Source organism: Myotis lucifugus, unplaced genomic scaffold (genome assembly GCF_000147115.1).
Source record: "Myotis lucifugus unplaced genomic scaffold, Myoluc2.0 scaffold_625, whole genome shotgun sequence".
Classification (NCBI taxonomy): domain Eukaryota; kingdom Metazoa; phylum Chordata; class Mammalia; order Chiroptera; family Vespertilionidae; genus Myotis; species Myotis lucifugus.
Genome location: NW_005871673.1, coordinates 67,191 through 83,793, shown reverse-complemented (window position 1 = coordinate 83,793; position 16,603 = coordinate 67,191). Strand labels below are relative to the sequence as shown.

Genomic DNA, 16,603 nt, shown 5'->3' with positions numbered 1-16,603 from the left:
GAAGTGTCTTCTCACCAATGCACTGAGGTGGTTGGGTCCACGTTCCCCTAATACATGTAACTGAGCTGTGACCAATCATTGTAAAGCCTTCTCCGCAAGTGAACTCTACTGACTCTCCATGGTGATAGGAGGGCCGTGCTGGGGACACGACCTCGCCATGGTCCAGCTCAGGTGCGTCTCCACATGTACTGTCCTCCTCTGTGAAAATCCCACAAACAAACATTCAACTTTAAAATGCAAGTGAGGTCTTGATATGAACAGAAACACAAAGTGTTACGTAAGTCTAACTACTGAAATTTTGGATACGTTACCAACACACACGGGCAAGGGTGTCCACTCTCCATCAACGCACTGAATTTTCCTCGCACCCTTCATCAGGAACCTGGGGTTGCACACATACTCCACCACCTCACCGTGTTCATATTCCCCTTTAGGTGTGTTGGCAACTTTACCATTGCGGAGTCGAGGTGGTTGATCACAGGACTGTACTTCCTCTACGGTAGAAACACTGTATAACTAAAGCTAAAGTGTCTCTTGTAGAACTGAAAATCCAGTAAAATGAAGTGATTTTTTCTTTAATCTATTACTTATTATCTAACTTATAGCATTCTTTTGAGGAAGGATAAAGAATGGTGTTTACACCAGATTCATGTCTCCCAGCTCTGTTATGATACAGAACTAGCACATTGGACATATATGTAAGCCCAGGAAACGTTCAATATTCTAGATCAGGGGTGGGGAACGTCTGGCCCGAGGGCCATAAAAGGCCTTGGAAATCATTTGGTCTGGCCCTTCCAAGGCATTAGGGGTGAGTTAATCAAATGTTTGACCAATTACAGCAGGATAACTTTTAAGTTGATAATTTTGTATGGTCTGCGATTGATGTTACAAATATGCAAATGGCCCTTGGTGGAAGAAAGGTCCCCCACCTCTGCTCTAGTGATCTAAACCATATGCAAACCAACGAACAAATATGACTGTGCAACTTATATCCATATTCACATCCATGGAAACATTCCATCAAAACCTTTTCAAAAATACCATCATTGGAGGCAAGCATTTGATCAACAAGTTTTAATGCTCCCTTATATTGTATATGGGCTTGAATTAACTGTAAGATGCTTAAATATTTTTTAGACACACTCAGGGAAACTTGAGGTGAGACTCATGCTGATAGAAATGTCCAATATCAATGGTGGAAGTTATGCGAAAAATATGACAAAAGAGGTAGCTTCAGCATCAGACACAATACGTCCATCTATGGAGACTTTCAATACGTGGTTCGATAAAAAATTGAAGATTAATTTCTTAAATAAGGAAATCTGAGGTATCTACTACCCAACACGCATTCCTCCAAAGTTTGTCTCTGGCTTAATGCACTGGGTTATAGACACACTGGGAGCCAACAGAAAATTAAGAGGAGAAGAACAGCTGAAATCCAACATTCTAATTCTGTTTTGAGCAGGTGGCAGAGAATTAATCACCTTTACATGTTGGAGGATTACGGGACCATCCAAAGTGGTAGCACTGAAGAGAGTCTGCTCCGATGAGAATGAGGTGTCTATTTCTGCAGGAGAATGTCAACACGTCTCCAATGACATATTTCTCTTTCCGGGGCTGAGCAAGTAAGCTCTGCTCTATATCGGGAACCATGCATTCTCTTTCTATAAAAAGGGTAAATAATTTAATGAGAACATATGATTAACCAGTGGCAAGTAAACTTTATATGTCATGCAAAAATAAGTGGCTGGGTGTTGCATATAAGGAGAGGCATCAAATAAATGTTCTCCCTGGAAGTGCATTATCTATTATGTCTGAAACATCCCTCATATTCATATGGGACTCTCTGATAGCAATAGATGTGTTCTGAAAACTTATTTGTAATATCAACTCTCTTATAGTGGATCTGATTTTATTATTGACACTAGAGGCCTGGTGCACGAAATTAGTGCACTGGGGGGGAGGAGGCGGGGTCCCTCAGCCCGGCCTGCACCCTCTTGCAGTCCAGGACCCCTTGCTACTTACTGCCCAACTCGCTGCTCCTTAGCACTGCCACTGTGCGCCCAGCTTCTGGTTGAGCTGCACCACCCCTGCGGGGGCACATTGACCACCAGGGGGCAGCTCCTGTGTTGAGCGTCTGACCCCTGGTGGTCAGTGCACATCATAGCGACTTGTCCTTCTGGTCATACTGCCATAACGGTCGCTTAGGCTTTTATTATATAGATTAGTAAAACTAAATGCTACATTTTTGGTATTATCAAAACAATACAATTCTCTCACATTAAAAAAATTAACACTACAATTTTAAATTGTATGCTTAAATAAAAATTGGTATTTTAATTTAATTACTTGGGGGAACCAGGACACTCAACGAGAGGCATTTCTCATATATTTCAGTAGAGGAACAATAAAATTGGCTTAGTTAACAAATTAAAGTAACTCCTATGAATGTGTTCCTAAGGTGATCTGTTACTATAAAATTTTTAATAGAAAGCCATATTGGCCACATGGGGTTCTATTGTCTCTGTCACAACCACATTCTTTCCTTCCTGTTTCCCTGTCATGTCTGGTGGGTGGCTTGGCAAGGCCATGAGAGTTTCATATTCCTGATTTTGCATTCTTTTTCAAAGAAGGCCCCTCAAAGGTGTGAAACCTCTGGCTTCATACAACCCGTGGCTGCCTCTAATCCCACAAAAGAAATACGTGGTGATCATCGAAAACCCTCCCCTTTTAGGTAGAAGGAAATCCCAGCTCTCTCATGCCTGTACTTCCAACGTCATTTTCTCTCTTTCCCGCTGTCAATCCAGACCCCAGGCCGCATGATCTTCAAATATTGTTTAAAGAGGTCAAGTTGTTTGCTTTCGCTATTGCACAGTCCTGAATGGTTTTCTGTGCATACATGCCTTCCTATGTTTAACAGAGCCCTCGATCCCTCCCTCATTTGTTCCTTTGAACACAGTAGGCCTCCTTTTATTTTCTCTACTTTGCTACCCATTCCTCTTCTGTCCTGTCTGACATCTGCATGTCGGAATGCTTCAGGGCTCAGTCTTGAGTTCTTTTCTCATTCTGTATTCTTTCCCCATGAGACGTCACTTACATGATGATAATCTCACATGTTGAGCTGGCTAGCCCTCAACATTCAACTCAATAGTTTAGAATCCAATTTTGATAGTCCACGGGCAGCTGAACCCTTCCATGCCCAAGTCAAAGTTGAGATGTTCCTCTCAAAGACCTCTTTCTACTGCCCATACCACCTTACCAAAAGTCACCTCCATTTACCTGCTTCCTTATGCAAAAAAACCCCTATATAATAAAAGGCTAATATGCAAATTGTGCCCTCTACCAAGAGTTCAAGCAGGGGGTAGGACCGCTGGCCAACCTCCCATGGCCCCTCCCCCTGGCTGGCCTGATTGGTCGAGATGGAGGCGGAGAGACTGGGCCTCACCCATGCACGAATTCGTGTACCGGGCCTCTAGTTTAAAATAAACATGTGAGTCCCTTGACAATTACTCTGACACCCAACATTCAGTAATGTTACCTGTGTTTGCTGCCACCAAAATGCATTCCAGACCTGTCCTCTGTTCTGCATCGCTTCAGCCATCACTCTGGCCCAATCTCCACCTAAAATTCTCCCCCTTCCTCAGTACAATACCTGATAGTTCCCAAAAATTATTTTGTTTTCAAGTCAATTCATTCAAATATTACAGACAGCCCTGGCCAGTTGGCTCAGTGGCAGGAACACTGGCACACAGAACAAAGGTCCCTGTTTCAATTCCCGGTGAAGGGCACATAATTTTTTTGTAGGTTGGATTCCATGCCCAAGTTGGGGATTGTGTAGGAGGCAACCAGTCCATATGTCTCTCTCACATCGCTGTTTCCCCCTTCTCCTTCCCTTCCACTCACTCTCTAAAGATCAATGGAAAAAATATCCCTGGGTGAGGATTAAAAAAAAATCAAAGACAAATGAAAAGGGGAAAAGTCCTACCTAAGAAGGAAGCTAAATATTCAGGTCAGTTTCAACTCACCTTGTCCATGAGCCCAGGAGACCCACAGGGTGAGGATGACCTTGACTAGTAACAGCATGGTGGGCTCCCCGGGTGTGTGATCGTGCAGATCTTCCAAGGCTGCTGTTTGGGCTTAAATCTGCATTATGAGCCCTTACCAAGGGTGGCTCTGAATTTAAGTGATAGGACCGGGAAGCTAGTTGACTGAGGTCACTCGAGAGATATCAAATTTCAGAGTTTTGCTAATGCCATCAAATCCCATGAATGATTTCAAATCCCTCATTTGTTCTTGTCCAACTTTCCTAGGAAAGTTAAAAATTGGCTCCAAGATTCTAATTTTTAAATTAATTACTTATTTAAAATGGGTGAGGTTCTTTCTCAACCAGGAGATTCACATGGGAATAGCTCGGACTGCATGTCCCTGTGACTTTCGTTCTCTCTTTGCTCTCACCCGACTGCAGTCCTAGGGGTCTATGGTCACCACCCAGTGTATCCACACAGTGTACGTTCCTGTCTGTAGGACAGCACTAATGTTTTTGTAAACTCACAACAGACCACACCACTAAGACCAAGAATTCCGCACATTCTTGGCATTCAATGTTTGTCATATGGTTTGTTTTTGGAGAGACTCGGAGGCAGAGGGAGAGAGAGATAGAAACATCCATGATGAGAGAGAAACATCTATCTGCTGCCTCCTGCACGCCCCCTACTGGGGAATGAGCCCATTACCAGGGCATGTGCCCTGACCCTGAAGAAATGGTCCTCTTGGTGCATGGTATGATGTCCAACCAGCTAGACACACTGGCTGGGCTGAGGCTCCTTTCATTTGAGGGAACAACATATTCAGAGGCTGCCACCGAGAAAATGGGAAGCGGAAAGTCTAGCCCTATTTGAGAACTAGTTTGGCTAATAAGCTTCTGCTCAAATTCAAATTGGAAACTAGTTATCACAGAGCTTCCATTGGACGGGACTTTAATTTGTTTTATGTGCTTTCAGAATAGCTTATGAGAAAATAAAATTTCAGTTGCTCTATCTACTTAGCATCAGGGAAATTGTTCATGGACCAGATATTTTAAGATTTGCAACTTTAAAATAACTGATTATTTTCGTCAAATAAAAGAGCCAAGTTTCAACTCTGTCAAACAGTTCAAACCCCCCCCCCCCCCGGCCCAGATGGAAACAGGATGAAAACTGCCCTTCTTCCTCACAACAATCCTTCTTCAGTCCGCGATTCACCTCTGACTCTAGTAAGAGGATGTAGTAATGAGGTTATTTCCACTTATTATTTGAATGTATATTATCTATATAGGCATAGTTGTTAATCCTTACCTGAGGATATTTTTTTTCATTGATTTTTAGAGAGAGTGAAAGGGAGGGAAGGAAGAGGAGACAGAGAGAGAGAAAGAGAGAGAGAGAGAGAGAGAGAGAGAGAGAGAGAGAGATTGATTGCTTGTGTCCTGTACATGTCTTGACTGGGATGGGGATAGTACCTGCAAGCCAGGTACACACCCTTGACCAGGAACTGAACCCCAGACCTTTTGGTCCTTGGGCCAAAGCTCTGACCACGGAACCACACCAGAAAGGACAATTTTAATGAATAATTTTTGATCGTACTATTTTCCCCAGTACATTCTAAGCTCACGTGTTTTGTTTGACGGTTAAACATCCGATTCAATAGGCAGAAAGCCACACAGTTACCTCCATTGAAGTTTATTGCTCTATTGGCAAGTAGTCTAATCCCATGATGGTGAAGAATTATTGTCTTGGTACAAGTGTAAGTGATGATATACTTTGTGATAACATCTTTGGGAGATGATTAAGTTGAACAGGAGGCTAACATATTGCCTTTATGTCCTTTGAAATATAGTGGGAAAGAGCAGGAAATGCCAGAAGCCTGGCAAGCTTTGAGCAAAGAGCAGTGGGTGGGACTGGCCACATATTTGGGGCCACAGAGCTTCCTCATTCACATCTGGGGAACTCCACTGTCCCTTCCCGACACACGGCTTGAAATGACTCCTCTGATGTCACCGCCTTGAGTCCCAATTTGCACATAAATTCAATGATATCTCCTGTTTTTACATAATAGCGTTTGTTATCTTTCCCTTTTAACCGTATGTTCTTTTCATTCATGATTTCTTCTGATATTACACATGGATCTGAAAGTAGAAGAAATGAATAAAAGCAATTAGTAACCTTTCCTTTTATAAACAAATAAACCTTCAACCCAATGACTAGCTTAGAGGATGAAGTGATCGAAAGAGCTAATGTACATCATCAATGTGGGCCGAGTCCTGTTCTCAGCCCTGGTCTATGGGCACTCACAGCTCCTCAGCAGGCAGCTGCTCCTCCTCACACACCGGGAAGCTGAGGGGAAGGGAAAGTCAGGCACACCTGTCCAAGGTCACAGTGCTCATCAGGTGGACGATGAGTGTGGACCCGGCAGTGTGACCCCATACACACACACACACATACACACACACATACATATATGATATATTTTCACGATATCATGGACTCCTATTTTTCTTCTCTTGATCCAAGTATTTTATATTCTAGTTTAGTCATCACTGTCATTGGTAAGCCCTTAGAAATAGCTAAAAAGTAAGTTCCAACACATCCCATCAACTATTATATGATGAAACATTATAACACATATGACTTCTTATATCCAAAAATTTTCAAATGTTTCTCAGTACATTCAGATGCTGTTTACATCCAAATATATATTATGTGGGTTCTACATACTGTCAAAACACTTTTTCAGATCTGTCTGAACTACTCCAAGCAAAAATTTACCTCCTTGCTTTAATAGACCATATGTCTGTGTAATTTTTTACACGACGTTGGAGGTTGCCTTTGATGATCTTAAATGCTCTTTGCATATTTCAATTCCAAGACTCAAATACAGTCTTAGCTCCTTCAGCAAACTGATTTGATGTCCCCAGATAATGAAGACTGCTTTCTATTCAAGGTTGTGGGAGCAGGTCTTGCTTGTGCTGGGAGACATGTGTTAGACTTGTCTATCTACTCAATCATTTCAACTTCAGATTTAGAATTTTTTTGAAATTTAATATTTTCCTTTCTATATAACCTAGTTTGGAGCTATTTCTAGACTATTCTGACTTGGGTATATTAACTTTGATTTCCGGTCCTGGATTTACTGGGTTTGCTGTAATGTCCCGCAGAAGGGGACACGAACACTTAAAAAATATTTAATTTATTAGCTCTCATCATTGATGCTTCTATATCTCTTTCCTTTTCCCTTCCTCACTGAACTAAAAAGTAATATATTTTTAAAGTGACTAGTTGAAAGCAAAACACTGGAAAATGTAAACTTTGTAAGAACGAAATCTGTGTAAGGTGAGTGGTTATGGTAATATTAAAAAAAATAATATTCAAAAGAGAAACACCAGAGACCAAGGCAAGGGGGAAAACTGCATGAATACTGTAAGGAAAGAATAAAATATAAATTTGTAGAAAACCTTTAAAATTCCACAAAAAGAGCTCCTAGAACTAATACACACATGCATTTTTTAAATATTAAAAGCAAACATTAGAAAATGAGATGTTAAAAAAGAACACTATCATTTTATAAACGTTAAAAAACTTAAAATATGAAGGAAAATGCCAACAAAATATTGGTAAGATTGCTACACTGCAAATTTCAAAACAGATGGCGAAAGAAATTTCAAAGAAATGAAAAAGTCTATGTGTTTGCGGATTGAAGACTTACTATCATTAAGATGTCTGTTCTTCACAATTAAGTCATGCTTTCAATTTGATCCAAGAAAAATTGTCTTATTTAACCAAAATTAAATGCCATTGACAACATGATTCTAACATTCATGTTTAAAAAGAACTAAATTGGAAAGTTTCATTTTTAAGTATCTAAATCAGGGGTGGGCAAACTTTTTGACGCGAGGGCCACAATGGGTTCTTAAACTGGACCGGAGGGCCGGAACAAAAGCATGGATGGAGTGTTTGTGTGAACTAATATAAATTCAAAGTAAACATCATTACATAAAAGGGTACGGTCTTTTTTTTTTTTTTAGTTTTACTCATTTCAAATGGACCAGATCCGGCCCGCGGGCCGTAGTTTGCCCACTGCTGATCTAAATCCATAATAAATATTCTCTGTTTATCATGGTGTGGAAGTGTCGTAATAATAAACACATTAACCAATGGGAAGAAGGGATTCCAGAAATACACACCCACACACAGAGTAAGCACAGAATGAGTAGTAATTATAAGAACATACAATTTAAAAAGGTCTGCCTAGAAAAATTAACATGAACTTGGAAATCAGTTAACGACTTAGAAAATATTTTCATTTCTATGACAGAAGAGTGAAATTAAAAGTGATGATGGTATTATTTCTAAACAAAGAAAAAGAATAGGAAAAGAGACAGGTATCTTAATGAGAAAGTTAAGAGAAAAACCCAAAAGAAAGAGTCCTTAAATATCTTCAATGGAAAGAAGCACTTTCCTAACAAATGCACCTTAAATTACACCGAGGTCCCATGTTTTATCTACCAAAGAGGGAAACCATCCTCTAACAGGCTGACCACAGCCCCTGTGCAAAGAAGTAGAAATGCCTATGGAATTGCTTGATGATCCATGAATTTCACTTCTGGCAGTTTACCCCGACCATCCGCCCACATCATCATGAAAGAGTTCTTTATACTTCTCAGCATGTATTGTCTTACTTTTTGTATGTATTAAATTTAAATTAACATATTCTTGTGGCTCAAAGATGATATATGTTAAAGATAGAGAATGGGAGGATATAGGAATTGAACCCCAATGGCCACGCCTATTAGATCTAAATGGAACTGTAGTTATGGTAGGTGTTTAACTGTGCTTCCTGCCAGTCTCTGTTCTGTAACCATTGGCTCACTTTTGATAATATGCTGGGTGAATGTGTTCTATGTGCTTATACTCAATATTTTATCAGTTTTTAAGTCCTTGTTACAATAGCTAGGCCCCTGATTAGAATCTAATACCTTTTCATGAGCGGTTTGAATGATTGTAGGTGCTAGATGGATAGTAGATGTTGCATTTCATCATTTTGGGGGTGTAGTAAGCCATGGATAGATAAGCAAAACCAAGTAATAACCTCTACCATCTGTTGCCAACATGGGTGTGACAAAGTTTGGTTTTGACATGTTTGTGAAGTGATTTTAAGGTGAAGATGGAGACAAATATTTATCTTTTCCTCTGAAATTAGAGTCTCAAAACACCCCCACAGCTGTGGAGAAGCTTTGAGAAAGTTGGGAGGGTGGTGGGGGAAGCAGGGAGGGGAGAGATGGCATCTACTTTCTGGCCAATGACTTTTCATGAACAGGACACATATGATGTTTGTTTTTCACATTTTAATGAGATGCTTATGAGAAGTGGTCCGTTGGTCTCAGATTACAATGACATCTCCCACATGGCATTTAACAGGAATTGTGATTAATGAATAAAAGTGAGTTACACCCAACTAGAAAAATAAATTGAGAAGGATTAGATTAATATTAAAAATTCTGAATGAAGGCACATATTTTAATGTGAAAACTGCCACACAGCTCTCATTATGCACAAGTGGGAAACTCCATTTTTCCTTCTAGACATTGTGCTCGGAATGCAGACGCTGGTGACACTCTACGATAGGGAGGTCGACACACAAATTCAACATAATCATTTGTTCCGGAATAAATTTTTTTTGCATATGACCATTTCAACTGTATGTTATGTTCTTTCATGATTTCTTCTGATATTACACATGCATCTGAAAGTTTAAAAAAAGGAACATAAAACTTTAAGTAATATACAAATATTTTCATAGAATTTTACACTTTTATGTAGAATATTCTACACAGATCCAGGAATTTACTCTCAAACCCTTTTCCAAAACAATTCATTGAAAATTTATCATGTTGGTATAACTCATTTTAAACTATCAATGATGTAAAAACGAGGGAAATATGTGGTCATTGCACGTTATAATCAATGTTGACAATGTCACCTACGCTATGAAGGGCTTTCATTAAAGAATCCTTGAAGGGGGTGGTGGAGGTGGATGAGGGTGCAGGGGGCATAAGTGGTGATGGGGAAAATAAATTAAAGAAAAACGATAGTTTCTTGCTGTTGATGCTCAAGAATTTTTCAGACTTTATACCCTCAGACATGACTATTTGGTTGTCAACAGAAGGGGTGATAGTCCATGTAAGTTCTGTTGTAAACAGCAAACATGACATTCATTACACGGATTTCCCAGGGTCCACGAGTATATTAAAGGACTTACCTAAGCATTTGGGTGGCTCAGACCACTGTCCATCACGGCACGTTATTCTCCTGTTTCCCTTAAGTTGATAGTAGGCCTGGCATTGATACTCCACTGAAGACCCGGGAGCGTAGAATGGTGATATATATGTGGTAATGTCTCCATTGTCAATAGCAGGAGGGGGCCCACATTGTCCTGTGGACTCTAAGAGAGGATATTGTTGGTTTATTGAGTGAGCAGTTGATTTTAAGGGAGCTGCGGAACAGGTGGGAGCTACATTCACCTCCTCCCGGCCCCAAACCAATTTACAGGAATCGATAGAGCAATCAACCTGAGTAACCAAATGAAGGCCAGCTGGACAGGAGTCTAGTAACCAAGTGCTTACAGAAGCTGCACAGAGACTGGGAGGGGAGAATGAGACACCTACCCTTGCACTCAGGTGGGTCTGTCCACTTCCCACTGAAGCAGGTCACCACTGCTTTCCCGAAGAGGCCCAAAGGGCGCCTGCATTCATAACGTGCTGTGTCCCCATGTCGATACCTAGGCTTCTGGTTTGGTATAATGGCATTTTGCACTGTGGGAGGGCTGCCACAGGAGAGATCTGAATAAAGAAAAACAAATGGATCTCTAATTCAGTGATTGTTTACAACTCAGTTGAGATTGAAAAGCTTCATAAATTCATATGCAGAATTGAATAGAGAAGATAAAGCATTTTTTAAACTTTTTTTGGTAAGAGTTAAGCTTCTATATCTTAAAGTTCTTTCCTATCCTCTCTTGAAGGTTAATGGACATAATGAGGCCAATGAAAATGATGATTATGCTGTGCAAAACTTTTTACTTTGACGTAGTTCTATCTGTTTATTTTTTCTTTTGTTTACATTGTTCGGGGAGATATATCAGCAAGTATATGGCTATGTGAAACGTCTGAGATTTGACTGCCTATGATTTCTTCTAGGATTTTTATGACTTCAAATTTTACATTTAAGGCTTTAATCACTGCAATGAGCAATGTGTAGGATTTGGTGTAAGATGGTGGTTCAATTTCTTTTTCTTTTTTTTGCTTGTATCTGTCCAATTTTCCCAACACCATTTATGGACCAATGTCACCCCAATTAATTCAATAAATTTTTTATAAAAATGTCATAGAATGGAAAGAAAGTGAAGGTTTTTCCGAATATTTTCCTTTAAGTTTAGTAAACCAAGCATAAATGACATAAATTTAAAATGAATTTCTAGACCCTAGAAACTCATAATATATACATTATTTGGCTTCAAAAAGTATTTTGCAAACATTATGTCTTTTAATTTTGAATTTAGGCCTTTAGAAAAATAGGCACAGTAGCCACTTTCTTAGAGAGGAAATCAAGAATGAACATGCTTTGAGGGATATCAGATGGTTGGTTGAAGGAACAAAATGATCACTTTAAATATCCAAACAGAAACAGACTGTGGAATCTCAGAGGGAAGGTGAGGGAGGAGTGCGGGGGAAGAGAATAATCAAAGACCTTGCATGCATTCATGCATAACCCATGGACACAGACAACAGGGGACTTAAGGACCAGGGCAGGTACCACGGCCAGGCTAGAAGGGGCAATGGGGGGGAAAGTGGACTTCTGTAATACTTCCTACAATAATGATTAAAAAAAAATATCCAAACAGAAATTATGGAAACTAGAATAATGAATTTATAATTTCATCAAAATAAACTTCACTAATGTGAGTGCTTACAGGCATGCAGTCAGCTCTGTGCAGTTCATTGGGGAGACTCGGGTGGATATAAAGTAATAAGAGGCTGAAGCTACGGTTCCCCACAAAAGTGGGCGTAGAGCCCGCTGGGAATTGCTACAACGGTTTCAGGGTCACAACCCCTGAGCTTCTGATGCTGAGTCTGAGTGAGCCTGTGAGTTTGCATTTGCCTTTCTACCGATTCCCCAGAGACACTGACACGGCTGTTTCCGGGGTCACACTCTGAGGGCTCTGGGGCCCCAATGCCCAGCACTGAGTGCACATCCCATTCCTCTCTGTTGAGGCATAAACCTTCCTTCATGTGGCCTCACCAGAACCTACGTCTATTTTTTAATGAAGCCAGAAGCCATTCACCAAAATACCTTTGCATGTGGGTGTTCCTATCCAAGTGCCGTGCCTACATTCTACAACATTGGATCCAAACATTTGGTAGTAGTCTGGACAACTGTAAGCCACGTGTTCTCCTGACTTGTATGAGTTCTTCGGCTGGCCCACGAGGATGGCGTTGCCATAGCTGGGTGGGCTAGGACAAGTCATTGCTGAAAAGGCAAGAACATAAACTTTTCAGTAAATCTTTAACATGTCGGCCAATAATTATACTCTAGAATAATAGATACACACCAAACTAAAGCCTACTGTACAATGTCTTTCTTATAACTTGAAAATGTTATAAAAAATGTTTTTCTTAAAACTTGTTCACCATCTTGACTCAACTACATTGAAAAATTTTACATTTATTAAAGGTGTCACGTGGGGACGGTGGAATTGAAAGCCTGAGGAGATGGGCATACAGGTCATGATCCAGACCAAACTTCTTACATCCAATTTCTTATTTGTCCACACGGGCCCCAGACACTATGTACATATATTTTTTGGTTCTGTCCAAATTTGTTTCCCATAATTACATCAAACACATTCAATTGACTATGTTTTTATTGATTTCAGTGAGGAAGGGAGCGGGATTGCGAGATAGAAACATCAATGATGAGAGGGAATCACTGATTGGCTGCCTCCAGCATGCCCCACACTGGGGATGGAGCCTGCAACCCGTGCATGTGCCCTTGACCAGAATCAGTTCTGGGTCCCTTCAGTCTCAGACAAAGCTCTTCCACTGAACCAAACTGGTTAGGGCTAGAATTGTTTAATAATTCATCAAAATTTTATCATAAACATTAAAACTGATTTTCTCAGAGTCCACAGGAATATTAAAGGACTTACGTAAGCATTTGGGTGGCTCAGACCACTGTCCATCAAGGCACGTTATTCTCCTGTTTCCCTCAAGTTGATAGTAGGCCTGGCATTGATACTCCACTGAAGACCCCGATGCGTAGAATGGTGACATATATGTGGTAATGTCTCCATTGTCAATAGCAGGAGGGGGCCCACATTGTCCTGTTGGCTCTAAGAGAGGGTATTGTTGGTTTATTGAGTGAGTAGTTGATTTTAAGGGAGCTGCGGAGTAGGTGGGAGCTACACTCACCTCCTCCCGGCCCCAAACCGATTTACAGGAAATGATAGAGCAACAAACCTGAGTAACCAATGAAGGCCAGCTGGACAGGAGTCTAGTAACCAAGTGCTTACAGAAGCTGCACAGAGACTGGGAGGGGAGAATGAGACACCTACCCTTGCACTCAGGTGGGTCTGTCCACTTCCCACTTAGACATGTCACCACTGCTTTCCCGAAGAGGCCCAAAGGGTGCCTGCATTCATAACGTGCTGTGTCCCCATGTTGATACCTAGGCTTCTGGTTTGGTATAATGGCATTTTGCACTGTGGGAGGCCTGCCACAGGAGAGATCTGAATAAAGAGAAAACAATGGATCTCTAATGCAGTGATTGTTTATAACTCAGTTGAGACTGAAAAGCTTCATAAATTCATATGCAGGATTGAATAGAGAAGATAAAGCATTTTTTTATTTTTTTTTGGTAAGAGTTAAGCTTCTATATCTTAAAGTTCTTTCCCATCCACCTTTGAAGGTTAATGGACATAATTAGGCCAATGAAAATGATGATTATGCTGTGCAAAACTTTTTATTTTGACGTAGTTCTATTTGTTTATTTTTTCTTTTGTTTCCATTGCTCAGAGAGATATATCAGCAAGTATATGGCTATGTGAAACGTCTGAGATTTGGCTGCCTATGATTTCTTCTAGGACTTTTGTGACTTCAAATTTTACATTTAAGACTTTAATCACTGCAATGAGCAATGTGTAGGTTTTGGTGTAAGATGGTGGTTCAATTTCTTTTTCTTTTTTTTGCTTGTATCGCTCCAATTTTCCCAAAACCATTTATGGACCGATGTCACCCCAATAAATTCAATAAATTTTTTTTAATAAGTCATAGAATGGAAAGAAAGTGATGGTTTTTCAGAACATTTTCCTTTAAGTTTAGTAAACCAAGCATAAATGATATAAATTTAAAATGAATTTCTAGACCCTAGAAACTCATAATACATACATTATTTGGCTTCAAAAAGTATTTTGCAAACATCATGTCTTTGAATTTTGAATTTAGGCCTTTAGAAAAATAAACACAGTAGCCACTTTCTTAGAGAGGAAGTCAAGAATGAACAGGCTTTGAGGGATATCACATGGTTGGTTGAAGGGACAAAATGATCACTTAAAAGATCCAAACAGAAACAGACTGTGGAATCTCAGAGGGAAGGTGAGGGAGGATGGGGGGGGAAAGAGAATAATCAAAGACCTTGTATGCATTCATGCATAACCCATGGACACAGGCAACAGGGGGGTGAAGACTGGGGCGGGTACCACGGCTAGGCTAAAAGGGAAAATGGGGGGGAAGTGGACTTCTGTAATACCGTCAACAATAAAGTTAAAAAAAAATCCAAACAGAAATTATGGGAAATAGAACAATGAATTTATAATTTCATCAAAATACATTTCAATAATGTGAGTGCTTAAGGGCACTGCAGTGAGCACTGTGAGGTTCACTGGGGAGACTCAGTAATAAGAGGCTGAAGCTATGGTTCCCCACAAAAGTGGGCGCAGAGCCCGCTGGGAATTGCTACAACAGTTTCAAGGTCACAACCCTGAGCTTCTGATGCTGAGTCAGAGTGAGCCTGTGAGTTTGCATTTGCCTTCCTACCGATTCCCCAGCCAAACTGACAGGGCTGTTTCCGGGGTCACACTCTGAGGGCTCTGGGGTTCCAATGCCCAGCACTGAGTGCACATCCCATTCCTCTATGCCAGTGATTCCCAAAGTGGGTGCTACCGCCCCCTGGTGGGCGCTGCAGCGATCCAGGGGGGCGGTGATGGCCACAGGTGCATTTGGGGGCATATATCTTTGTGTTTAATTGCTATTAAAATTTAAAAAAATTAATTTCCAGGGGCACTGACTAATATTTTTTCTGGAAAGGGGGCGGTAGGCCAAATAAGTTTGGGAACCACTGCTCTGTGCTGAGGCATAAACCTTCCTTCATGTGGCCTCACCAGAACCTGCGTCTAATTTTAATGATGGGAGAAGCCATTCACCAAAATACCTTTGCATGTGGGGGTTCCTATCCAAGTGCCGTCCCTACACTCTACAACATTGGATCCATACATTTGGTAATGTTCTGGACATCCATAAGCCACTTGTTCTCCTGACTTGTATGAGTTCTTCGGCTGGCCCAGGAGGATGGCGTTGTCATAGCTGGGTGGGCTAGGACAAGTCATTGCTGAAAAGGCAGAACATAAACTTTTCAGTAAATCTTTAACATGTCGGCCAATAATTATACTCTAGAATAATAGATACACACCAAACTAAAGCCTACTGTACAATGTCTTTCTTATAACTTGAAAATGTTATAAAAATGTTTTTCTTAAAACTTGTTCACCATCTTGACTCAACTACATTGAAAAATTTTACATTTATTAAAAGTGTCATGTGGGGACGGTGGAATTGAAAGCCTGAGGAGATGGGCATACAGGTCATGATCCAGACCAAACTTCTTACATCCAATTTCTTATTTGTCCACACGGGCCCCAGACACTATGTACATATATTTTTTGGTTCTGTCCAAATTTGTTTCCCATAATTACATCAAACACATTCAATTGACTATGTTTTTATTGATTTCAGTGAGGAAGGGAGAGGGATTGAGAGATAGAAACATCAATGATAAGAGGGAATCATTGATTGGCTGCCTCCAGGACGCCCCACACTGGGGATGGAGCCTGCAACCCGTGCATGTGTCCTTGACCAGAATCAGTTCTGGAACCCTTCAGTCTCAGACAAAGCTCTTCCACTGAACCAAACCGGTGAGGGCTATAATTATTTATTAATTCATCAAAATTTTATCATAAACAGTAAAACTGATTTTCTGAGTCCACAGGAATATTAAAGGACTTACCTAAGCATTTGGGTGGCTCAGACCACTGTCCATCACTGCACATTATTCTCCTGTTTCCCTTAAGTTGATAGTAGGCCTGGCATTGATACTCCACTGAAGACCCGGGAGCGTAGACTGCTAATGGATACGTGGTAACGTCTCCATTGTCAATAGTAGGAGGGGGCTTACATTGTCCTGTGGACTCTAAGAGAGGATATTGTTGGTTTACTGAGTGAGCAGTTGATTTTAAGGGAGCTGCG

The 16,603-nt window shown here is 40.6% G+C and overlaps 1 protein-coding gene across 1 annotated transcript in view; it reads right to left on the bottom strand.

Moving 5' to 3' along the window:
* The window catches only part of LOC102442742 (complement factor H-like), a gene marked incomplete at its 5' end in the record, with an annotated part of 77,310 nt that overhangs the window by 20,239 nt on the left and 40,468 nt on the right, over window positions 1-16,603 (bottom strand). Inside the window, 6 exons of the mRNA XM_023746077.1 lie at window positions 10,291-10,473; window positions 10,697-10,870; window positions 12,378-12,554; window positions 13,234-13,416; window positions 13,639-13,812; window positions 15,513-15,689. Of these exons, the coding sequence (XP_023601845.1) occupies window positions 10,291-10,473; window positions 10,697-10,870; window positions 12,378-12,554; window positions 13,234-13,416; window positions 13,639-13,812; window positions 15,513-15,689 (1,068 nt within the window). The remainder of the gene's footprint in view (window positions 1-10,290; window positions 10,474-10,696; window positions 10,871-12,377; window positions 12,555-13,233; window positions 13,417-13,638; window positions 13,813-15,512; window positions 15,690-16,603) is intronic.